Below are 25,595 nucleotides of genomic sequence, written 5' to 3'. Positions count from 1 at the left end.
ACACACACACACACACACACACACACACACACACACACACACACACACACACACCCCAGCCAGCCCCTAGGGAGCAGGCCGTCCCAGCCTGGGGCCTGGCAGTGCTGGACTGTGATGGAGGCGAGGGAGAATCCGGGAAAGGGGCCCATGGAAGAAGGGAGGAGGAGAAAGAAAAACAAGATGGAAAGGGGGGGGCGCTCTGTCCAGTCGCTTTCTCAGTTGCTGTGTTTAGGGTGGGGGCTCTTAGACCTCCCCGGAGTCCCTGCCGCAGAGAACAAGCAGTGAGGAAAGGGATTCGCTTCTCAACACATTCTCAGGGGGTAGAACAGTGAAAATTTGTCTTGGGTGGTCAATTTCCTCATTTGCCCCTATTAAAACAAAAAAGCCCAAGAAATTCAATTAAAGCCACCCTGGCCAAGGCGCTATTTGGGGCTTGAATGTCTCCCCTAAAGCTGCAGCAATCATGTGGCATTAGACACTTCCGGAATCCTATAGCCAACCTGAAAAATCCCAGACCCCCTTTTCCCCTAATTTTTGCTCTGATCTGTAATTTTATCCACATTTGCACTAGTTTGAGCATTCTGCTCTCCCATCTGAAAGCCTGCAATTACTATATAATTCTTCGCAATTTCAGATGTCCTAATATGGACTGTAATTTTTGCGCAAGACAATTTCCTGCTATTTCAAGCATCAACATTGTCAAAGTTGTATGTACATAATAAATGGGAATATCAATGCATAGTTTTTAGCATAACATCTTGACTCCTCGATAATTATATCCGTTCGGAGCCTACGCAGAATTAGCCTGAATTGCATGGTAACTGCTGCTGCTTTAAAATTTTTAAAAATTACTCATAATTTTCCCAAAGATTACCAAGATCTCGAGTGCACAATGTCATCAGCGTAATGAAGAGTAAACATTTATGCTAATAATCTGCAATTTTTTTCATCAGCTATAAAGACAGAGGCTATATAGCCGAAATTTTCAGTTCTATTCTGCAAGCTCAGAGCTGCAAAAAGCCTGCGGCGCTCGGAGGCGCCCAGTCCTGGGGACCTCTTTCCTCTACTCTTTATTCTCAGCATAGGAAGATGGGACTGGGGAATTCTTTTTGGTTTTCTGGTTTTGTTTTGCTCTGGTTTTGGTCGGGTTTTGTATTTTCCTATTCTTCCTTGGTTTTATTTTTTCCTTTTTTTTTTCTCTTTTGCTTTTTTCTTTTCTGTCATTCTCCCAGCCAAAAGCCGCCTTCGACCCTTTTGATTTGATGTAGCAAAGAGTGTGTGTCCAGATTATCTGAAATAGACACTGAAGAAGGTAAGGGTGGAAAACCGGTTTCATTTTTCAGAGGGTTGGAAGGCTGCGCTTAGCAGCGGCAGCGGCTCCCGCACCGGGAGTAGGAGGGTGGGGGAGTGATTATGTATGCACTAGTTAATTCTTCCATCAAAACTTCTTGTCAGCGATGTCAGGAGTATTTTTTTCCCCTTTTTATAAAAACACTTGATGTTTCAGGAAGTGTTAATCCCTGAAGATTGGGGAGGAGATGAGGGAGGGGGTAGGGAAGAGCTGGGTGGGGGTGATAATGTTTCTTGAGCCTGGGGAAGCACCTTTTGGGGCTTTCTGCCTTTCCACTTTGGAATTGGGGTTTGCTGTGAAATTCGGGGCAGGAAAGAGAGTTTTATGGACATGGGAGAAAGAAGCCCTTACACTCTGTGTTGAATTGGGGGGGGGGGTGTTTCCGATGGCTGTGTGAGCTAGGTAACAGAAAGTTTGCTTTAGTCTATGATTTCAAAGGTCTTTAACCCCAGGTGAGAGGAAGGCAAGACCGAGATAACTCTACAAATGGACTTTCAGAAGATTAAGGGAGAAAGAGATGAATATCAGGATAGAGGTTTATTGATGGTGTCGAGGGGAGCAGACATTCATTCCTACTTTGTACTCGATTTTTCTTGATCTAGTAACTCAGGGTGTATATCCAGCACTCAGACCTGCTCTTCGTTGGGAAGGAAAGCAATTCCTTCAAAGGGAGCGATTCAGTCAGTTCCTTCCTTAAATGACTCCCACAAACAAATTCACACTCTGGGCCACAGAGGCGGAAAGGATTTTGAGAACTTTTCGTGGTGCTTAGTTGTTAAGTGCAGAATCAGGAAGTCTGAAGAACCATCTGACCTGGTCCAGGTGCAGATTCCCCGAAGAGAGAAATGGAAACAAGACATAGGGATCAGTGAAGGCAACTGTGGACGATAGATGTTTCCAGCTTTCTTGTCTTAAAAAGATTGTCAAAATGTAGGCTCCGGGTTCTCCCACCAATAGATTTCACCCCTCACAGGGCCGCTCAGCCCATCCAACTATGGAAAGCCAAGACCAGTGAGGGAACGGTTGGGACTGTGCCCCACCCCCCATCTCTGCCCCCTTTTAGAGCGAGTGTGTGTGAGAGAAGATATTAAAGAGGTATCTGTTGTTTAGCAATTTTGCTAAGTCTGTCTTCATTACTTTGCCGCTGTGCATTTGCTAATTTGGAGGCCCGGCCATTGACAAGCTTGCTCCATACACCTGCAAGCAATTTGCCGGCTCCGGTACCGGAGAATTGCAGGGATGGCAGCTCGCACCTATTTGATTTTTTTTTTTTCCTTTTCTCAATGCACAGCAAATTTGGCTTTCAGTGCGTTATCTCTTTTGTTAATGCAAAAAGATTCCCTGGGCGAAAAAATTGCTCATAATTACCAGAGAGATGGGGAAACTGCATTAGAATAAATAAACCTGAAATTACTGTAATTATGTTGTGTTTGATGGGCCCGGCTTGTAATCAAGAAGAGAATACAGTGAAATGATGCTGACCCTCTTGGGTTTGCAGCTGTACGCGCACTTTGGGGTCTTTTTTTTTGCAGAAAAGAGTCATTTTGATAATCATTAAGCTGTGTGTAACCTATTTCAGAAGTGTTTTAAAATGAGGTTCACATTTTTTGAACAAGGGGAAAAAAATCCCAAAATTGCATTTTGCCATTACAGACTCATACATAAGGAAAGGTTGTGTTTTCTATGTGACAATTGTTAAGACATAATATTCGAAATCAGTATTTAATCATTATAATGAGGTATTGTTTAAATATAACCACCTTTAGATTATTCATAGTTTAATTAATATACTCATTATGAAAATCTTTGAATCAGATATTTGATGAACTACTTGTCAGTAACAAGGCAATATTAATTAGGCCTATATTGAGATTAACATTTTTTAAAAGTACAACCGCTTATAATTATAATAGAGCCTAACTAAAGACCGCCTTCCTTGAGCTAAAACTAATAATTTCTCTATTTGAACTGTTAGCAAGAGATTATTAAATTAGTATAAGCTAATATCTCAAAGTATTAAAACCGGCTTGACCAAATAGATTTTGCTTGTGGCTGGAGCGGTTGGGGGAGTAGCTGTCCTTTGGTGGACTGAATCAGATGAGTGAGAAAAGTCTCCTTGCTAAAGAAGTCACAAATCCCCAAGGAAACTGAATCCAGGCCTGGCTGGATTCAGGCTTCAGCAAATACTCCTGGGCCTAGCCTGAGACGTGGTTTTCCTCCGTTTTAATCCGGGTCTATCCAGTAGCATCTTGGTCTGGTTTTCCTCCGTTTTAATCCTCGTCTATCCAGTAGCATCTTGGTCTGATCTCGCCACTGAGCGCCACTTGGTTCTGATGCGGCCAGGAGAGGAAAAGTCCCAATTTCAGTCCCAGAACAGGCATCAAAGTCCCCAGGTTCATCCAGCCCTACCTCCCGGTCTTCTCCCATTATACGGCTCCCCCTCCAGCCCCGCCACTTCCTCCTCCCCTTCCAAAGGGCGTCGGAAGAGCTCCGCGCATCTGATCTTTCACCAGCACCAATTGAAAAATGGGTGCTTGTCACAACACAGATCACTGCCTTCCAGGCTCTGCTCCCCACCGCGCGCCGGAAAGGGCCCCCCAAAGGCGGAGCCCTCTCGGGCAGCAGGAGGGTGCCAGAGAAGCAGGAATCACACAAAACCGGCGGTCGGGGCCAAGGCTTTCAGTAGCCTCCGGTCTGGGTCTGGGATTTGGTCTGGGACTAGGCTGGGGTTAGGCTGGGGTTGAGACCATCGGACAAGTAAGGGATTCAGCTTGGTTGTACCCTCTTAGAGTCATTGCTCTTTTGAATCAAACTTAATCCTGGTGCTCTACCAGAGGAGAGTGTTTTCAAGACGGACTGGCATCTGAAACTCCGGGGCTGGGATCGATGTTGAATGACTATGGTCAACTCTCAGTTTCAAAATTCACCGAATCACCCGTGCTTTGACATTTCTAACTAGTTCGTGAGTATGTAGAGAGACATCTCCAGGCATGAAGCAAAAATGGCTCTTTTTTTTTCTCCCCCAGTGGAAGGCTCTAGTGACTCTCTGGAACTATGCCCTGTCCCCAAGGACCTCAGTGATTGATTGGGGCGGTGGCTAGGGAGACATGAATTTCCTGTCCCTGCCAAGGCGCTGTCCTGTGCCTGCGGTCAAGCGAAATCTGGCAGGTCAGATCCGGGCGGAGGCTGGGGAAAAGCAGGGTATCTCTGTTTCCAGGGGTCTTAAGATATGACAGGGCACCAGAAGAGAGCTCCAGTCTCCCAAGCCCTGGGGTTCTGCTTTTCTCAGTCTTTCGGTCCCTGAGCACCTGAGGTGGAATTCTGCCCTACGACACCTGCTCCTGAGTCAAAAGCCCTAACCTTCTGTAGGCACTCCATCACTCCAATCTAGGCAAGGATCCCATGCCAGGCTGAGGGAGAGAAGTAAGAGGAACAGGCCTTTGGGAGCACTCCACAGACTTTAGTATGATATCTTAATGGGATATTAGAGGCCCCCAATACCTCCCTAGTAAACAGTATGTTAATTAGTAAGTTGCACGTTAGTGTGCCGGACTTGAGGAGGGGCTCCTTCCTTTCCCTTCAAACAGCACAGGAGGCAATGGTTCTTTCTTGAAACCATAATTTTACTGTCTCAAAGAAACTTTATAACTTATTTACAAAGTTCCCCCACTCCCCGAGATACAAAGCAATAAGTTAACATTCTCAATATAAAACTAAACTTTGACATAGAGAACACAAAACACGGTTGATTTCAATCGGTCACATTTTCCAAATTTCACAAGTAAAATGTCAAGATTCTCATTTTCACAAAGCATTGGGGTTTACAGCCACACACGACGGAACGGAAAGAGGCTAAGCTTGTGCAACGTGTTTACAGAACAATAATAATAATTAATAACAACAATAACAATAATAATATGTACAACGATTAGGTCCTGCACCAGAGGCTGTGCGTTCAGGGTGATGACTTGTGTTCTGTGGTCGAGCCACTGGGGATCATTTAAAGCTGCTTGTGTCTGACTTTCAAGCGACCTGGAATTGGGGTGCTTTCACAGGACAAATTATTTTCTCTCCAAAACCCACTTGGTCCTCTCTCTTGCTGCCCAAAGTATGCTTTTTCTTCTTGGCCGGGTGTTCTTGTCCAAACGTTTTTGACAACATTCTGTTGGCTTGACATATCTTTCCTTACTTCACTATTTCTTTTGTTATTTTTTAATCATGTGGGTCGTGTAAAATGCAAATCACTCTGCCTCCACTTCTCCATTCCAACAAAGTACAAAAGTTACCAGGTACCTTAAAAAGCCACCATCCCATCCTTGTTCCCTCTTCTGGTGTGTTTAAGGTAAATAGTGTGTTTGGACAGTGCCCACTCCATGTCTCAGAGAACTTGGAATTGGCCAACACTCAGCGTCTGTTTTTCAATAAATTAACCCCCCTCCCTCCGATTCCCCCCATTGCCCAAACAAGCTACACAGATGGTGAAGCAGGGCCCGGAAGAAGACCATTCAGAAAAAAAGCGTTCCAGGGTTCGTGATGGGCTGCCGGCAGACCAGTGTGGCTCAGATCTGGTGACTTTTTGGAGAGGACAGCAGACACACGAGGACCTTGACTTCGGCGCACAGACGGTGCAAAAAGGAGACAAAGACGGACAGAACCGAAAAAAGAGCATATTTCCCCCTCCTACGTAATTTTTTTTTCCTGATAGTCTCACAAAGCTGAGAGTCTGGTCGGGTCCAGCGGCTTGTCTTGTTGCACTGGCTGTCTCCAGTGGTTGTGCCTGCGCTTTGAGGTCACTCTGCTGTCACCGTGGCCCAAACCAGGTTCAAGCCCAGAGCTGAAAAGTCGCTGGGCCAGATTTTTAGGGGCTCCGAGGAGGCAGCAAGCCTTCACTGTTCCTTTTTCTTTTATTTTTACGTCCCCCGCCCTCGCCCTTGGGCCCTTCTCCTTCCGGCCCAGGGCGTGCGAATGAGTGGATGAACCTGGAGGCGGGAGGGGCCGGGCCAAGGGAGATGGGCAGGAAGCGGGTGAGTGCGAACTGATAACCTCACATCAGTTGAGGCTGCTGCATAGCTTCTTGGTGCGCTGAGGGATACCACGACGTGTAGCTGGGGACGTAGGAGCCAGCGCTGCTGCCGGAGCCCTTCCCAGAGGAGGAATTCGGATTCCAGCCGGGTGGTACCGGTGGGGAGCCGGCAGACAAGGCCCTGCCATTCGCCAGCGCGCTGCCCTCCAGAGCTGCCCCGCCTTGCTTCATCAGCTTCTTGAACTTGGAGCGTTTGTTCTGGAACCATATCTTGACCTGCAGGATCGGGCGACAACGTGACTGGACTATGACCACTGAGCCTACCCAGCTCTAGGGTGGAGAAAAGGGGCTGGTGGCAAACAATACCCTCCCTCCTTGCTTTGGAAAAGCTGACAGCTCCAGGATAGAGGGGCAGAGACCACCGCCATCCCACACCCCCATGAGCGCCAAAGGCCAGAAAACTGAGCCCCGGGTCCCGCCGCCGCTGGTTTCCTTGAGAGTAGCTCTCAGAGACCGGGATAAGAAAACAGGGGAGGAGACCCAGGCCTTGACTTGCAAATGAGTCGGTGCCACACCGGCTGATGTTTATGAAAGACCTCGTGCAGAACAATGCAATATCAATAAAGAAAATTTAAAACCTAGATAGGAATGGGGGGCATTTATTAAAATCAGAGCACCTATCCTTTGCACCGAACTTTCTGCCTCTAGATAAGTTGAAGGACTGATGGAAGAAGCCGCAGCGTCTTTGTTAAACTCTTTAGACTCAGTCCAACTCCCCCCTAGCCCCCGTAGGTGTATTTGCTTTCCCCAGTTCCAATTTAAATCTAGAGACAGACTTTGGAAACCGGTATCAGCGCCGGTTCGAATGCCTACGAATTGTTCAGGGTCTTAGAGAAACGCAAGAAGAAAAAAAAAACTCTTTTTTTCCTTCTAAGGATCTGGAACTTGGGAAGTGAAGGGCCAGAGGGAAGGATCCGCCTCTGCCACCTCACACGAAGAAGAAGGAGGTGGAGGAAGCAGGCTTAGGCCCAGGATCCAAGTGATTAGTTACACACTTTAAAGGCAAAGGAAGATTAAATCCCCCCTCTATTGTTCCAGTTGTTCAGGCACGTGTGACCTCAGAATCACCAAACAAAACGTCTGGGGAAATCCTTCCAGTTCCCTGCCTGATCAGAAGTCCAGGGACAGAAGACCAGGTAGCCTGCAGGTCAGAGTAGGGTCCGAGCTAGGGCAGTTTGAGGGAGGAAGAGAAGACGCTGAAAGTCAGAGGTGGACACCACACACACACACACACACACACACACACACACACACACACACACACACACACACAAACGGAGGTGGGGGTGGGGGCACAGTCACTCCTAGAACCAGAGGCCCAGCGAACAAAAAAAAAATTTTAAGCCTGGGGCTCAAGCCCAGCTCCGAAAGCCTGTTTGGCGGAGCGGCCAGGTACCTGAGTCTGTGTGAGTCCCAAGGAGGCCGCCAGCTCCGCCCTCTCAGGCAGAGCTAGGTACTGAGTTTGTTGGAACCTCCGGTTCAAAGCCTGCAACTGCAAACTGGAATAAATTGTCCTGGGTTTACGGATCTTTTTCCCTTTGCCGTTAAAGCGCACTTCTCCGCCTTCCACCACGGTGCTCTTCTCGGAGTCCGCCCCTGGAGAGACAACAGAAGCAGAGACCCTTGTTAATGTTGCACTGCCTTGAGTGCGGAGAGACGAGAGTGAATGTCTATGGATGGGTTGGCAGAGTCAGAGTCTGAAAAAGAACGTTCAAGAAACCCTGAAACACTGCGAAGTGTTCCTCAAGGTCCGAGCGCAGGTCCCTAGCTGCTGCAGACAGAATTGGGTCGTTCCCAAGAGCGCAGCTATTGCCTTTGCAGAGAAAGTTCGCTATTTTTTGCAGGCGGTAGTTGAGGTTTAATTACCCTTAATTGCATACATTGTTTATAGCGCTACGCAATAAATAATTACCGAGACTAATACGTGCACATGTGGTTTTCTGTTTTCCAGCAGGGCATTGTGTGCTCGACGCACCGAGCGGCCCAGAGGCCCAGACAGTGCCAGGAGACGCGCTCGGATTTATCCTTTGCTGGACAGTTGTAAATTGAATTGACTTATATTTTTTTTTCTTTTCAGTGACAAGGATCCACAGATTGATATCCGAAACCTCTACTACTTCCGCGCTTTCCCCACCCCCACCCACCTCTCTCTACCCCACACTCTCTTGTCTTCTCTCTTTCCCCCTCCCCTTCTCCCCCTCTTTCCCATTCTCCTTCCCTTCTCTCCTTGTCCCTGGCAAGCGCACGTACCTGGGTCCTCCAGGCGGCTCTGGGCGAGGCTGGCGCTGCCGGGGTAGGACTGCACGGAACTGATGTAGGGGCTGGACGCGTGGCTGCTGACCGAGTTGACGTAGGGGTAGCCCAGCGGTCGGGAGAAGGATGAGGCCGAACTGTAGGCACCGTCGGGCTGCGAATGGCCCGCCGAGTGTAAACAGTGCATGGAGTAGTGCCCGTGGGACATGGGAGAAGGAGACATTTGCTGGTTGGGCGGCCCAAACTCCATAAACACAGCCTTGCCCGACACCGGGCTGTTGAGACTTTCTGGCATGGTGGTCATGGTCATCTCTTCTCGCGGGGTCTGGGTGTGGGTCTTTTTCTCCTCTGCTTCCCTTTTGGGGGTCTCTATGTTTCTCAGGACAGGAAGGAACCCAATTTAAGCGGAACAGGGGTTTTCACTTTCCATTCATAAGAAAATGGAGTTTGTCTCTTTGAAAAGTCTAAGCATGATGCTGCCGAGCTCCCCAAACTCGGTTCAAAGCTTTGACTCAGCCAAGGTCATAAATATTCATGAGCTGGTGGAGCTGATTGGTCGGCTCTCTTGCATAATCACCGGGGATTGGTCCGAGAAGCTCCGGCTCTGCTGGACTAGAGCGGGCGACGCGGCCGGGCCTGGGGAGAGTCGGGTCCACACGTCCCGGCCGGGGCTCCTCTGCAACAGAGCGCGCGGAACGGGACGCACAATGGGCTGCGGCGTCCGCGCTGGGACCTCGAAGGCGCGCGACTCCAGCCTCCCGCCTCCCTCGCGCGCTTCCCGCCCCAGAAACCAACCAGCCGCGCCCTGCCGTCGCCCTCCCCCTTGCTGTCCCCACCCTTCGCCCGCCCCCAACGCCTGGGACCCCGGACCACTTCTCCAGGTCACCTAGTCCGGTGCGGAGCGCCGCTCCAGAGTCCGGCCGCGGTCTCTGGATCGCGGAGTCGCGCACTGGGCGACAACCCAGGTAGCCTGCAGCCAGCGGTCCTTCTGAGCGTCCTGTGCCTAGCTCAGCGCTCTCCAGGCCGCGCCTCCCAGGTTGGGGTTCTCTCGGCCACATCCCGGGGATCTGGGTTTGGGGGCCCTCTGGCCCAACTCACTCACTCGGCCGCTGCCCCGCCGTTGCCACCGTTCCCAGGGGCTTGCTCGCATTTCTCCAGGCCCAGCTGGTCACTCCAGCTCGAGGCTGCACGGGTATGATCAAAGCAGTGCGCGTGGAGAGCCAGGAACCCGCGCTTCTCCACCCAGGAAAGGCGGCCGTACCGCCTCTCCCCCCTCCTCCCTTCCCTCCCAACCTTCCTGCTTCCCCCTCCCCTCTCTACTTCCCTTGAGCCACGCACCCCGGGCTCACTCGCCCCGAGGGCGCGGCTTAGTGTGGAGTCCAGGGGGCCTACGGTCCCCTGGTGGCTGGAGCGTCGAATGCCTGCCAGGTGGTCATTTTCCGATCTCCTGGGGTCTGGCCAGAGTACTTGAGGTTTGGGAGTCCTAGCGGGACACCGAGACCCTCAGAAAATCCAGATATGTGGTAGCTAAAATAATTGTGTTTAGATATACCCCTCTCTGTCGCCCAGTCTCTTCCTCACCTCCAGTGGCCAAAGCTGGAGCCTCGGGGCCCGGGGCTGAGGTGGGGAAGCTGATGAAGGAAAGAGCTGCCAAGGCGCGGTCTACCTTCTGGGTGCAAGTGTTGCAAAGTGCACAAAAGGCTCGCTCGCCCCCACCCACCACTACTACCACACAGCCACCTTGCGTGGCAGCAAACTACGTTGGTTGCTAGGGATTGTTGGTTCCCAATCCCGCCAGCCCCACGATGAATCCCAAATTACTTTGTTAGGTAATTAGAAAGTGTTGATAATTATTTCTTTCATAATTTAGCGGTGTGACGGGGACGGGGGAAATGATCTTGTGAAAGTTCACACGTGCACACGTATTAGTTACTGATTCATTTGATTAAATGGTAGTCTCAAGTGCTCAGATCCGCAGCTGAAGGCGCGCCATTAGCATAACACTGATGTTTAATTTTCATACGCATAATTAGCCATATATTTAACACTAATAGCAACATGCAGCCTTTCAGCGTTAAACAGCCCGGGATTTGATCTGGCCTGAGCTGAACCTTCGCCGCGGCACCTTCCCCTATCTGGAGAGCACAGTGATCACAGAAAGACCTCTGTAATCAAGCACATTTTGGCAGAGGGAACACCAATAAAAATGAACATTCAAAACAAATTACATCGGTGATGTCGTTACAGATATGAGTACAGGGAATTCTCATATTCATTTTCTCTCTCTCTCTCTCTCTCTCTCTCTCTCTCTCTCTCTCTCTCTCTCTCTTAACTTCTTCAGCAGCGGCTCCTGCCTGCAGATTTCCTCTTCTGATTAAAGGCATGAGGCTGAAACATTTCATGCAGCATCTTGGTTGGAGCAAAAGAGAAAAACAAAAAAAGAGGAAAAAAACCAAACCAAACCAAACCAAACCAAACCAACCAACCAAACAAACAAACAAAAAAACAGTCCAAAATCTGTAAACCAATAAAGGGTTTGCCAACGCCTGAGAAAGGTTTTTATTTTTACTTAATCGCCGAACCACACGGTGAGGCTTTGTAGCACCAACCAACTAAGAACGCCAACTCTGCTCGTCCTGGTCTTCATGTCGTATTCGTGATTTTAATTGCTCCTCCTTAGCGCCTGTTTTGGGGTGTGGAGTGTCGTCCTGTGCGCCCAACGGAGCCGCTTGGATGCCATCTGAACCGAAGGTCTCTTCGCCTTGCGGGCCTTGCCCATGTAAGTGATCGCTGCGGTTGTGCGTCGGGGTTGGGATTGGGGAAAACTGGACTGGTGTCTCTTGGAACTTAATGCAAGGCACGGAGACATCCGAAGGCTGGACTGCTTAGGACCAGTTTATCCCAGAGACTGGCTGGTTGGGGAACCGGGGAGTGACCATGGGTCTACTAAGGTACTCTGTCCTACTGCTTTAGCGGAGCAGGAGACCAGGCTAGCTACTGGGGTCTGGCGAGATAAGGAGCCTGGCATCATTTAGAACTGAACTGTGAGGGAAAACACTCCAGAATTATTTCCTAATTCAAGGAAGCAAGTCTTGAGATAAACTGAGCCCAGCCCCTGAAAGAGTGCACAGGCCTCTACTAGCTTCAGGAAATGAGATCTTATCTCCACATTGTGAGCCCTGGAGTGCATTCCTCCAAATGACCGAACTCTCAAGTGTCACACCTGCTCCGAAATGCTTAGACCCTTGCCAGCCCGAGTAAGAAAGGAACTTATACTCTCCCATGGGTCCTGAAGGTTCCTGATTGGGAGCAGAACTCACTGGAGTCACCTCAGGAGCCAGCACTCAGGTGATAGTCAGCTTACTCCGTCTTCCTGGTGTCAGATAAGTTCAGTTGCCCAGCTGATGAGGGAGTGGACAAGAAGAGGAGGCTCCTTTTTAAAAAGAAGCCAGACTTCCCAATCTTAACTTCAAAGAATGTTACACAACATTCCTTCAATTCAAGTTTGTTTCCTACAGAGATGCCGAGTTTACCAGCACAGGCTAGATTACTAAATCAGATTATATATTTCCCCCATAAATACCTCCACCTGCAATAATTGTCCCAGTGGTTGGTAAAATCCTGTGGTCCTAATAAAACTATCCTTAGGGGCACCTGAGAGTAGACTGATCCGAAGATAAAGATGCTACATGCTAATCTGATTGCTCTAGGGAAGAAGTGAAGTCATTCTCTGGCAAGTGTCTGGGAAGACAGCTGGCCCTGGTCCTCTCTTGGGAATATGAATATTCACCCATGGCCACAGCTTCAGCCTCTGAGCCTCTGCCTGGTGAATTTCAGAACACCTCAAAAGTTTACCAATTGATCTTAAAAATCCCCATTCCTTTTCACCCTCAAATAAACTAGGTTTAGAATTGCCTCTCCACTCAACACTCTACATGTAGAAAAACTGACCTGGAGGGTTGGGGACCATGGAGGAACCACTTTCTGCAGCACTTGTCCTCAGCTTCCCTTCCCTTCTCCATGGCTCTGGGTGTCCTGCTGACTCCCTGTGGATGCCTCTGATGCTATTGATCCTGGCAGATGTAAAATGTCCTTGGCCCTCCAGGCGACCCATGCTCCATTAAGGACATGGCCACTTTGCCATCTGCATGAACACAAACCAGAGTTCACAGAGCCACTGAGGTTCTGGATCTCTCTAGTCATGCCCTGTGACTAGACTTCCTGTGAGGACTGGCTTCCTGTGAGGCCCAGCCTAGCCCACCCTGAAGGTAGGATCAACAAGGAAAAGCAGGGTGCTTTGGGCAGGAATGGATTTCTGCTCCTGAAGCAGGTAGGCCCTGCAGGCAAGTTGATTGATCTATAGTTAAAGCCGAGAGTTCCAGATGAGGCCAACTAGGACCTTATCTCAAATGTGTCTGGTGTCTCCTCTCTCAGAGATCCTGTGATTTTGTATAGCCCAGGGAGCAGAGGAATGCCTGTCCTGGGACAGCAGTCAGGGGAGGACAGTTTAAGGGCTAGTAGCTAGGCTCTAAACTCAAGATAAACACATCTAAAGAATGGGGTTGCAGCTTGAATTTTTAGTACAACAAACGATCTAGTATGTGTTGGGGGGGTCTCAGGCTGGGAGGGGGATCTAGCATGGCTGGTTGCTGGTGAAGTCTCAGGTTTCTGGACTGCTCACATCTTCAGAAAGCCCAAATCTATGGTCCACAGAGAAGAAAATATTTATAGGCAATGTTTCCCGGCTCACCCTCTCTGGGGCAAATCTCAGTGAAGAGGAAACTGGGGTGGAAGTAGGTACTTGCCACTGGAAGTGTCCTCAGCTCAGCCATGTTAAGATCCGCAGGGGAAGAACCAGATTAAAACAGATTTTGAGCTAAAGGGTTCTGTTTTTTTGTTTGTATGTTTGTTTGTTTGTTTGTTTTTTCCTCCTCCTTCTTCTTCTTCTTTCTGCATGCATGTTAAGGTTTGGAGATTCTAAAACTAATCACCTGCCCCTCCCCCTCTGTAACTGTTATGTGTAAAGATTGGACACAATAGGTTTGAGAGTTTTTGTTTTGTTTTTTTAAACTTCTTGGGCAGAATATAGACAGGAAAAGGACAAACCACCTGCCCAGAAAGGGAGGTGTGTTTTTCTAGCCCCAAGGTCTGTCCTGTAGGACCTGTGTCCCCAAAGCCTGTCCTCACTACTTTCTTCTTCTAGACACCGCAGGCTTCTTTCTCTGTGGCCTGGGGTTGGCTCCTCAGTCCTCGAAGGTCTCTTTAAGAAAAAAGGAGCTGGATCTGGGTGGCCTTCTGGCCGATCTCAGGCTTCCTGTGGCACTTTAGTGAGTATCTCAACACCCCTTGGCGTGATGAGGACTGTGTGCTCGAACTGTGCGGACCTGAAACACACAGGACACACAGGGCTGCTGTCAGCGCACTGCAGTCTGCTGCGGCTTCCCTTCCCCGGCAATTCAAAGATAACAGGGCAAACCTTCGGTTGTCTAGTGAGACCACGGTCCACGCGTCCTCCAGGACTTTAAATTCCGGGGAACCTTCAGTGATGATTGGCTCTGTAGGAGAGAAAGTATTTAGTATAGTGGATATTGTTTCAGTTGGTAATGAGAGAGAGAGAGAGAGAGAGAGAGAGAGAGAGAGAGAGAGAGAGAGAGATTATAAGAAGGCCCTCCCTCCTCCTGAGTGTTTCACCCACAGTTCCTGTTGTCATCTTATAAGGGCTAATAATTGATACTGCTTATACACTACAAACTAAACAGTAGGGAGAGGAAATGCAACATCATTAAAAAAAAATGCATGAAGTTGCCTGGTTCGTAATTTTTTTTTTTAGAGAAAGAAGGGCATTTTAATCAAGCCTTAATTAGGACCCTGTGGATAATAACCACCCAAACACCAGTCCCTCATAAATTCCAGTCAGTTTTTAAAAAATATTTGAATTTTTAAAACACGCTCAAAATGTTCATTAATCAGCAAATAACAATTTTCTTATTTTACTCTAATTGCTTCTCCATTAAGTCTTACAGTCAGAACTAGGAGGACTTGGTGGCCCTAGGTGATTGGAATTTTGTGGTGACACCAATCATGCCATCAGCCAGGAATGGGCCGCCACGGAGCACACGCCACTTGCTGACAGAGAGCAAGGGACTTAATCGCCTCTAGTTACTGGGTGTTAATGAAAAAACAAAACAAAACAAAACAAAAAAAAACCAAACAGCACATTATGCCGGTAACAGAATTAGAGGTTGGATGGCTGTGGTCTCCTAAATGTGTCGGTAAGTATCTGATTTAGGAAGACGGGGTTAGAGGATATTAGCTAATCACATTTACTATGCATCCAAATTATTTCATTATGCTGATTAGCATCATTAGTCCTTTGCAGGACTTCAAGCCTCGGCAAAGGCCAGTTTCTGTCCAGGGGCCCCAGCTCTCCACAGAGGAGCCCAGCATTCATTTACCAATGGTGAAAGCCATGCGCTCCTCCATGGGCAGATCGTTGTCATTTGCTGCAAAGCAAACACAGGAAGGTATGAGAAAAGGAACCAAGGAGAGAAAGAAGCACAAGACGGGAGTAGTTGGGCTGCTTTAAAAAGCCTTGGCCATGTTGTTCCTGGAAAGAGTCAGGGTTTGGATACCTGGATGAGCCCATAGGGTTAAATGCAGGCCTTGCAGGAGGCTGGGACGTTTCACCCTTTGTGGTACCTGTGTTCTCAGACCCCACCCACTCTGTACAGTTTGTCAAGGCCTGGCAGGGGGCAGCAAGGGTCTTCAGATACCAGCAGTTCCTTCCCTTCCAGTCTGCTGTTCCCCGTGCCACCTGATGCTACCTCTCCTGGTCTCCCTAGGTGCAAAGGAAGTCTCGGGGGAGAAGGTGCCAAAGGGCAGCACCTGACATGCAGGATGGAGCCAGAGGCAGGGCTCCATTCTCCAACAGCTGCCAGCACTGGTATCGGTGAGGCGGGGAGATGGGTTCTTTCTACACTGACATGGACCTCTTCTGGGCTGCCTCAGGTGGGGGCTCACTGGTTCAGAGGAGCACTGCTCTGCTGGGTCTCTAGGGTGGGTTCCAGCTCGTTCTTCCAGGGACTTGTCCTACCCCCAGTACACAGGGCAAGACATGAGACATTATTCCTCTTAGCCCTTGTTCAAATGTGCAACAACCCCTGGAACTCCTCCCTATAGTTGTTCCCACCTTAACCCAAATCCTCCCACCCTCCTGGTGGTTGCTGCCTTCTCTCTCTGTAGGGTACACACCCAGACAGTGAAAAGCTGGACTCTGGGGAAGGAACACAAGGGTGGGCATAAACCAGAAAACACTAAAGAGTACATGCTGCTAAATACATCAGCTGTCAACGCTGTGTAGGATGTAGTGAAGTTTAACCACAACAGTCAGCGGTTAGAAAAGGGGGTAGAGAAAGAAAAACAGAAAACAGTCGTGTGTGCGCGCTGCTGGGATGGCAGTGCAGTGGGGTTTTGTTTGCAGTAACTTTTTCTAGACAAACATCCCTCGGGCCTTCCAGCCATGCATCCTTCAGGAGACAACCAAAACCAAAGTAAACCTCACTTGGGAAATGTGCTGAGCTGTAATTCAACGGCATAAGAACATCATCCTGGTTAAAGTTAAGTAGATAACCTCGCACTCCGGAATGGGTGGGGGTGGGGGTGGGGGTGGGGATGGGGGTGGGAGTGGTAACAATGCGCATTCAAGAGGAAAAGAACTTGGAGGAAAACTGATGTCATTCAATAAATCGCTTCCAAAGGAACTCTTACCATGATGCCAAATTTCAGGATGTCCATGAAAGTACGATCCTATCCCGTGTCCCACAAAATGTGGACAGACTTGCAAACCATTCTGACGAGTTATGTGGCTTTAAAGGGACCAAACGACATCTAATTTAATCAAATGTTTTAGTGCACATTAAGATTAAAAATAAAATCACTTAAAATAGTCTCTGAAAAAAAATCAGGTCTATTTCAAGTCTGATAATGGCATGAATGTTGCCTTCATTCCAGAATAATTTTAGTGCCGGCTGATGCTTGCTAGCAGTCCCTGTAGATACACAAAGTACTTTTAACAAAGCTCGCTCTCAGGCGACAAATGAGTATACATACGTACAAATGTACCCTGACATACACAAGGGAGGTGCAAGCACACACGTCTGTAACAGAGGGTCCCAAACTTACCTGGTTTGGATGGCTTTGTGGATCAAGGACTGTTCAGTTACTAGTAACCCAGGTATTAGACGGAGAAAATTATGATCTCCAAGTATGACTTTCTACTTTTATGATTTCTTGAACCCTCATCTAATAAAAGTGCTAAACATTTTATAAATGGACACAAAAGATTGTTTTGTCTACTTTCTTTCGGAAATGGTGATTATTTTAGGGTTCCATTTAAGATACCTATCATTAGCAAAGTTCACGAGCAAATATTTTTTGATAGCAATGATATTTGAATGCATCAATACTGAACCTGGACCTGTAAATGCAGACATTTTGGGTTCTATCTATCCCTTACAGAGGTAACCAGGCACATAGGATCCAACCCTGAAATCCTCCCTGCAAGGATGGACAGCTTTGCTCTTATTGAGATCAGGGGAATCTGGTTATTTTGGGAGAGACAGCTCCTTAACAAGGCATACAACACTAACAATTTGTATTTTCATGCAGGCAGAGGGCGGGGTGCCTGGAGTGCTCCCCACAGCTGTGGGCAGGAGTTCATGGAACCTACCACATCCAAAGGTTTTAGTTCTCAGACTCATCTCTAACAGACTCTAGTTCAGCTTCACACAGACCCTTTTGGCTAACACCTTCATGAGCCATCACATCTCCATACACTTCTTTCTTTTCTTCTTCTTCTTCTTCTTCTTTTTTTTTTTTTTTTTTTAGGAGCTGGGGACCGAACCCAGGGCCTCGAGCTTGCTAGGCAAGCGCTCTACCACTGAGCTAAATCCCCAACCCTCCATACACTTCTGAAAACTTTTTGTTCAGCTGCCTCTGAATTCACCAATCTCACGTGCATGTGCCACCGTTCCCCGGGGTTAAGTTTTAAGGACATTTTTAAAGCACTCCCAGATTTGTAAGGATCTCCACTTAGACCAGGATGTCCTTGTAACCAGCAGAGAGGCAGCACTGCATAGAAATTTAATTTTGATGCAACCAGTAGGGCAGAAACTGATATGCTAAGCAAGTCCATGGAGAGAAGCCGGTCTTCTTCTCTGGAGCTGGGCCTTGGGGTCCAGGCTGCTTTGCAGACCCTGGGCTTTGACCGGGAGGTGGTTTTTGGAAAACATCTTCCCCACGGAGTCTCTCTTAGTTCCACACCACACATAAACCAGAGTACAGAGAGGAGACGGAGGAAAAAGATAATTAGATAACTCACGAAAGCTTGAATTAGGATTTTTTTTCCTACATGAGAATGAGTTCTCTTAACGCCCATAAGTTGTTAAGCTCAGTTCTAGCAAACCTCAATCATTTGAAAAGCATTTCAACATAAACCGTTCTAGTGTTTATTCATTTATTGTTGTTTTTGTTTTGGGTTGGGATGCAGGTTTTTTCTGTGTAGCCCTGGCTATCTTGGAACTCACTTTGTAGACAAGGCTGGTATCGAACTCAGGGATCCACTTGCCTCTGCCTCCCAAGTGCTGGGATTAAAAGCATACGCCACAACACCCCAGCTAGTATTTTCTTAAAACATATAATAAAATAAGATACTAGTTTTATTTATTTATCTATCTATTTTTCCACCAATGATCCAACTGATTGGAAGGCTTCATGGCCACACCTAACGTGTGACAATGGTAATCTTCATTTTGATTTCCAATGAGAGGAGAAGAAAGGCCACTCTAAAAATCCCTTGGGGGTCTCCCCACCCGCACTTCATATCTCTTCTTCCTCCTTAGGAAAGAGGCTCTACAACCACTAAGTAACTAAAGACATTTGAGTGCCTTCTCCTGCACAATTCGCTCTCTGGATCCTGATGGAGCCTCTGCTATGGTAACCTAGAATCTGTGTCACATATGCAGATGCTGAAGGATTTCATAGCTGGGGCGGAGGGGGGGATGTGTGTCTCAGCACATTCCCCTCCGTTCTCTGGTTGAACATGTTCGGTTCCCGGAAGCTAAGGACGCACTTCTGTTCACTTGTACTTTTCTCTTTTTTTTTTTTCTTTTTTTTCGGAGCCGAACCCAGGGCCTTGCACTTCCTAGGCAAGCGCTCTACCACTGAGCTAAATCCCCAACCCTCACTTGTACCTTTCAACATACACTTAGGTGAGGTAAAATTCCATTAATGTTCTCAATCACTTTGAAAACATGCACGTTCAACTACTTTGGAACATGCGTTGAGCCCAGACTCTTCTCCTGGCCGCGGAACTTAAATCTGATTTTGGAAAGACAATCCAAATGACAAAGGAAATCAAATTCTACTTCTTCAGTGGAAAGTTGGTGCCGGTCACCCTGACGCGGCAATAGGAAGGTGGGCTGTGCACTCAATGTTGGGTTGGGGAGCCAGCGGACCCTGAGAAGTCAGGCAATTGCTCCCCAACACCAATGCGTCATAGAACCACTGCTGTCTCTCAGCTTAATTGTTTTCTTGCCCTGAATATTTCACAGATGAAACGTTTTTTTCTTGTTGAAATCTATAGAAAATAACTCTCGGGTTGGGGATTTAGATCAGCGGTAGAGCGCTTGCCTGGCAAGCGCAAGGCCCTGGGTTCGATCCCCAGCTCCGAAAAAAAGAAAAGAAAAAAAAAAAAGAAAAGAAAAGAAAATAACTCTCCAGGTGTTGGCTCTTCTGTTCTGATTTTCTCTAGCTAAAATCCTTTAAGGCAGGGCAATGTCTGGTCATGAGACCCACACAGCCATGACCGGATGGCTTTCAGAGAGAATGCTGGGGGAGAGCTGTGTAAAGGCAGCTTTCAAACTCACTTTTTAATCATACTGTATCGTGACTGTCTGTGGCTCAGTTACAGGTTATAGGTGGAAGAGAAACTTCCTTTAAGGAGCTTCCTGTAACTTTTTTTCTTCAGTTTAATTCCATTTATGTGAAGCAGTTAGACACCTCTTAATATTGTATAATAAATATTACAACTAAATAAATACAACTTCTTAACACATTTCAAGTAATTTATGTGACTAAGACTGCATTCCCCAAGAGGGCAGAGGAGTGCTGTGTTAAGCACACACTCTTAAAGAAAGAATGGATTCATTAGCACTTTCAGATGACTCCCGGGAGACCGAGCTCCAAAGGCCCTCATCTCTCCAGAGGCAGGGATCCCAAAAGGCAGTTATGGAATTCCACTTTACTCTTCCCAGGTTTTCAGTCCAAACAGTAGCCTCTAAATGGAGGAATGTACAAAGCCAGGGACCCCCTCTAATGACAGGAATGTTTAAGTACAATTAGTCATATTTTTAAAAGCCTGTTGTTACTGTTTTCCAATACAGTGGGACATTTTATTTTTTGTTTCAAGCTGGATCACAAATTACTATATTTTTCTTACAATAGTGCTGAACTTTTATTTGAGGTTCTCTGTTTCTGAAAAGCAGACATGATGGATTGAAATAAAAGATAATTTATTGCAATGCTTACTTTCATGTGCAGAGAGACGCGGTGTAATTGTAATTTACAGTAGCTGTCAAGCAAAATCCATCACAGATGACATTAAAATGACTTATTTTGCCTGAGCCACTTATTGTTTAAATGTGCATAATCTAATAGAAAGAGATTATTTTTCTAAAAAAAAACTGCTTTGTATTGTTCTAAATTAATATCAAAATATATACTTATGAATTAAACATTAAAAAACCCATTTATTGATAGCTTCATCGTGACATCTCCAAGTGTAAGTTTAAATTATTTTGGAGCGAACTGTCATCGACTAGTGATGCATGTAGCCCCATGCTCATGTTCTTCTCACACATCCGGGTAACACAGAGATTACTGTGGAGCAAATGTGGTTAGAGAGCAGGTATAATAGCATCATAGCCTAGAGATCACTGGGAGTCGCTCACAGGGCAAAGGGCACACAGAAAACTGTCTTTGTGAAATCACATTAACTGACACTTCTTCAGAGACACCCCTGTGTTCTTTAAGTTTCTGAGCAGGATTTCAAATTTTAGGGACCTCAGGCTTTGGGGTAGCATTCAAGAAGTGTGAGTTGCCTGTGTGTTCTCAGAGGCTATCAGTAGATGGAGGCTACGGCAGATGGCGAGTGACTGTCTTAAAGAAAGGAGACCCAGTTGAAAGTTGTTTGTAAACCTTTGGTCTGTAAAGATATTAAGTACTTCTTGGCTCGAGGGTGGATCTCATTTGTTTATTTACTCCTTAAAGATTTTTTCCCCCTGAATAAGAAAAGGCGAAAACAATAGATGTCCAGAAATACTGCTGTAATACACCAGGACAAACATTTGTCAGAATCGGGGCCGGCCTCCTCGCCAGCGGCAGACATAAACTATCCAAATAATGAAACGCATTAGGGTAAGAGTAAAAAGTTCATTGTCTGTTATTTTGCACAGAGTTCTCTGGGTATAGTTGTTGGGGCTGATCTGGTTTTCAAAGAAGCCTGTTCATGCAAATTCATACTCTGCCCAAACTGACCTTGGAGTCCAGATAGCTAAAATCCAACGCCACTTTGAATTCCACTCTTCTTCTCCGTTGCTTTTTTTTTTTTTTTTAATGTGGCAGGAATTAATGTAGTGAATATGTAATGAAATGCATTATCCTGCATGGAGATTTATCAGATTTTCCGACTGAATGCTGTGCTTTGCGAGTACTAGCTGGAGTTCACCTGCATGTTGGTGTGGCGTGTGGCTCCTTTTTGTAAAGAGTTAAGTCGTATACAAAAAGAGGGAACAAAGGTCAGCGCCCAGCCACCACTTGGATGTGAGATTTTTCTCTTTATTCCCCTTGATGTATACTAGGCTCTGTGTTATTAGTCTTAATGATGGAAAATTGTAGTGTTGATACAAATCTTTTTTTCAAAGTAGTAGGCGGGAGCTCCATTTGTTAGTAAGTTTTTTTGTGGCTAAAAGCCACGGACAGTACATTTATGTAGCAGTAAAAGGCCTGGATGCTCTTTCCATAGAAGAGCTAATTATTCCTACTGTGACCTACTGATCTAGCCTGTTCTCAGTACATCTCATCTGCACGCCTGCTCCTCTGTGTAGATGGTGTCAGGGAATATGAAAAACCCTATAATGAAACCATTTTCATGATGGAGAAAGGCTACTGGAGTTGCACTTGCTACAAAGAGGCTCAATTATATGAGTAATTGTGATAATTTTCTACATTCATAGCCTTCAATGGGGAAAGAAGAATGAGAGCCACAAAGGAAAATTACTTTAACAAGAAAGTACAGAGAGTAAAAATGGAAGAAGAGACAAAAAAAGGGGGAAAAAATAACCAGAAAAAAAAAGTTTAAAAAATAGATCTGGAGGGAGGAATGGCAAGACAGGGAGAACAACAGAAGCTCGAAAGCCCATGTGCAGCTGTGTTGTACAATTAAATTGAATTTTTTTTCCTGCGGTTGATGAATGTGACTACTGCAAATGCGCCTCTGTAGTTAGCTATCATTTGTTGTTCCGTGACAGGAAAAGGATAATTACCTCTCAGAGAGAATCAAAGGCTGACATGCCCTTTAGACACAGCCATGAATGCAGAGCTCCACAGAATGCCTGAATAAGAATCTAGTGTTCTCTGCCCCCTTCGACTGAAGAATAAATTTTGTTAAAATGCAAGAGCGCCACCAGTAAATCTGTTGAACCCTAGGTGTTCAAAAATATGAGGTGCATCTATCGACTCATCCCATTTGCAAAAATAAAACTGCATTTTGAATTCATTTCTATTATATTCGTGGACAGTAAGATAGTGAGATATGCATTAAATTTCTTTTCCCAGTAGGGGTCTGATTCAACATTTCCTGTGAAAGGACGGAGAGACACTATCCTTTTTTCCCAGGCTAGTTAGCCTATAATTTAAAACTGTCAAAAACACAATTTTGTTCAAAGTCTTCAATAAAAGCTTCTCAGATATAACCCAAAGAGATTTTACTAAAGTTTGATTCAGACACTGTTACAATATTTTTAAAGCCATAAATACATTTAACTGATATTTTACTGCCTTTTTTCTTAAAGTATTTGAAGGCGTACTCAGAGAAAAAGGCAGCATCTTTTCAAGGTGACTAAGCTTTCCTTCCTTTGGGCAAACGGGATGCATTCAAAAGACTCAGGCTCAGATTAATGAGAGCAGCACTTTAAAGGCCGAACATCTTTAACAAAATGTGTTACTTTTAAATGAAAACACATATTCTGCACGTCTACTTCAAAACATTTAGGGTAAAAAAAAAAGATCTGAAAGCGGGGAACAGATTACAAAGAAAAGTCTTGAATTCAGAAAATACACTCACACTCTAAAAGCAAAGCACAGAGAAACTCTGGGAAAGTAAACAGTGTTTTAGAGAGAGAAAAAAAAAACCGGCCCAGAGGGAAAGGGACACAGAGCAGCCTCTCGGGCTATTTCTAAATCTTAGCTCACACCTCTGAGCTCTGTATCACAGGGGTGCCTCCCTTCATTCCTTTATAGAATGGTTTTTTTTTTTTCTCCTCTCTCACACATCCAAGGGCTGGGACCATCAGCCACTTCTTAGGTACCTTCTTTCCCATTTGAATAAAAGAGCATCACAGACCAACATGTCAAGCTAAAACAAAGGCAGTCATATAAATACTGCTCACTGCTCCAGTAGGTTTCCCAGCTGACCCTGGTCAAAATTCACTTTTTTTAAGCCATTTTTTTTAAAACCCAGGGAACAATATTGCAGCCTGGCAGTTCACATGCTGATATCAGACTGAATGATAGCTGTGGATCATAAAACATGTCATCGGCTTTATACCGAGCCACCAATAACCTTTCTGCCATTCGCCGACCCTCCTTTTTCTCATCAGTGCAAGGCTTACCTGATTGTGTTTCCAATTACAGAGAAGGGGGCCCCAGCTCTGCAGGCTGCGATTGCTTCGTCTCTACACGCCCTGGCAACCTCCACTAACTTTGTACCACTTTCATCCACATTGCCCACCAGAAAGGTTTCGGAGGTGTCTCCATGGTAGCCATTGTAATAGACCTAAACACAGGCACACATTTTAAGGTATGTCCTTGTCAGGAATTCCGTTCTCCTAAAATCTATATCCTGTTTGTTTATGCATCCAGTAAATTTATTACCTTCTCACTGTTAGTCTCAAGTTCACATACTAGTTAAAGACCACCATTCTGAAATCTAAAGGCTGAAACCATGTGGTTCTCTAGCATCTCAAAACAAACAAATGGCCACCTCAGCTTTGGGATTAGTAATGCTACTGTAACATTTTGATCCCTTGTTTTATTTCTAAGAAAGCAAAACTATGTTTGGAAAAATTAGTTGCTAAATACATTCGCCTACAATTACCACAGTAGGTTTAGAAAATTAAGTATTTAGCATAGTAAGCCATGTCCTCGGTGTCGTGAGGATTTGCATGCTCTTTGATTTACCAGCTCTAGGCTTAGACATGATACACAATGACAAGAAGAAATGAGGTGGACACGTCAGCATCGTAACGGCGAGCAGGAGAAGTTCATGCGGAGAATGGAAGTGGCTCGTGGCAGTAAGGAAACATGTTATAAAAAATTCTATGTCTAAAAATGGAATTCGAATCAAATGTTCCAGAGAGCATGATGTAACCGAGAACACTCTGCATGGATTTTTAAAGAGTTAGAGCAAATCACAAAGCAAGCTGAGGGGTAAAGCCACAGAAAGATAATTTTATCGTTCTTTTATGACGCAGAAGCGCCATGTGATTTTGAACGACATCGGGCTCATCATGAGAGACCAATGATTACAGCACCAGAGCACATGGAGGGGGCAGAGGAGACTGGTTGGCTGTTGACCCTTGGACACCATGTGGCATTTACTGTTTTGCATAAACTTAGCCCATCTAATTATCTTCACGGTTCCCCTTTTCCTGAGGTGAACACAGGGACTCTGAGAAGATCTGTTTATTTAAGCTTTGTCTGAGTTAATGTCATACCCATCGCCATCAGGCAATGAAGACCATGTTCTCCTGGGCAGCAAGAAGATGATGCAAAAGGCTTCACAGAGATCGCTGGCTTTTAAGTCAGGAAACTGAGGCAGAGACAAATAAAGTGTGCGGGTTCCTGACAGAGGAGAAAGGTACATCCCAACCAGTCTGGTAGACTGATGGCTTCTTAATCCCCCCACGGTACAGCCATGCTTGCTAATTCATTCCCACTTACATTCCCTTCCAGAAAAATGTAAGCTTTTGTCATATACACTAATTTATAATTTGTTAATATAAGTGTAGTTATTCAAGAAATTTTGCAACTGCATGTTTTTAAGTAAAATGTATTCTTTAACTTCATTTAGCTCGCTGTTCCATGTTACCTTAAAATTAAAAATATGTAGAAACAGGGGCTGGGCATTTAGCTCAGTGGTAGAGCGCTTGCCTAGGAAGCGCAAGGCCCTGGGTTCGGTCCCCAGCTCCGGAAAAAAAAAAAGAACCAAAAAAAAAAAAAAAGATGTAGAAATTATTTAATGTGTGTGTGTGTCTCTGTGTGTGTGTGTGTGTGTGTGTGTGTGTGTGCGCGCGCGCGCACAAATGCTAGAAGACAACTGCAGGAGTCAATTCTCCCTCTCCACCATGTGGCCCCAGGAATTGAACTCAGGTTGTCAATTTTGGCAGCAATCACCTTTACTCACTGATCCATTTCATCATCCCTGCTCATATTTATTTTTCAATAGCTCTTAAGGTAACTATTTGAAGGATTCAATGCATATAGGGAACACTGCAGATTGTGTGTCACTAGGGATGCAACTCAGGGCTTTGCACATGCTCAGCAGGAAGAAGGCACATTTGAAATTCTGGG

General features: G+C 46.1%; 2 protein-coding genes and 1 long non-coding RNA gene across 7 annotated transcripts in view; 1 reads left to right on the top strand and 2 right to left on the bottom strand.

Annotated features, from left to right (window-relative positions):
• The first annotated feature begins 883 nt into the window (after window positions 1-883).
• Window positions 884-25,137, top strand: LOC108350393 (uncharacterized). Its single transcript, XR_005502194.2, has 4 exons — window positions 884-1,312; window positions 11,029-11,466; window positions 23,658-23,823; window positions 24,497-25,137. It is a non-coding gene; the product is annotated as an uncharacterized LOC108350393 (long non-coding RNA).
• Window positions 4,956-9,546, bottom strand: Dlx1 (distal-less homeobox 1). The gene is made up of 3 exons (NM_001100531.1): window positions 8,685-9,546; window positions 7,831-8,030; window positions 4,956-6,650 (listed from the first exon to the last, which is right to left on the bottom strand). The coding sequence occupies exons 1-3, from the start codon at window positions 8,995-8,997 to the stop codon at window positions 6,396-6,398; spliced, it is 768 nt and encodes a 255-aa protein (NP_001094001.1). The 5' UTR covers window positions 8,998-9,546; the 3' UTR covers window positions 4,956-6,395.
• Window positions 13,729-25,595, bottom strand: part of Metap1d (methionyl aminopeptidase type 1D (mitochondrial)) — a 72,533-nt gene continuing 60,666 nt past the window's right edge. For 3 of the 5 annotated variants that reach the window (XM_039105166.2, NM_001107812.2, XM_039105168.2), the window contains 5 exons: window positions 23,636-23,799; window positions 16,455-16,552; window positions 15,143-15,190; window positions 14,164-14,242; window positions 13,729-14,071 (listed from right to left, as the gene is read on the bottom strand). In XM_039105166.2, the coding sequence (XP_038961094.1) occupies window positions 13,993-14,071; window positions 14,164-14,242; window positions 15,143-15,190; window positions 16,455-16,552; window positions 23,636-23,799 (468 nt within the window). In that variant the 3' untranslated portion in view covers window positions 13,729-13,992. The remainder of the gene's footprint in view (window positions 14,072-14,163; window positions 14,243-15,142; window positions 15,191-16,454; window positions 16,553-23,635; window positions 23,800-25,595) is intronic. The other 2 variants (XR_005501905.2, XM_039105169.2) reach the window with 2 other exon arrangements.

The sequence above is a fragment of the Rattus norvegicus genome, chromosome 3 (genome assembly GCF_036323735.1).
Source record: "Rattus norvegicus strain BN/NHsdMcwi chromosome 3, GRCr8, whole genome shotgun sequence".
NCBI classification, from domain to species: domain Eukaryota; kingdom Metazoa; phylum Chordata; class Mammalia; order Rodentia; family Muridae; genus Rattus; species Rattus norvegicus.
Note: the sequence above shows the minus strand (reverse complement) of the source record. Positions and strands in the feature narration are given on the sequence as shown.

Excerpts from the sequence above, each read along its gene's own strand:
- Dlx1 (NM_001100531.1), bottom strand. The coding sequence starts at position 8,997 with ATGACCATGACCACCATGCCAGAAAGTCTCAACAGCCCGGTGTCGGGC. Across the intron at positions 8,031-8,684 it reads GAGCCGCCTGGAGGACCCAG|GGGCGGACTCCGAGAAGAGC; the intron begins GTACGTGCGCTT and ends TTGTCTCTCCAG. Across the intron at positions 6,651-7,830 it reads TGGGACTCACACAGACTCAG|GTCAAGATATGGTTCCAGAA; the intron begins GTACCTGGCCGC and ends CCGATCCTGCAG.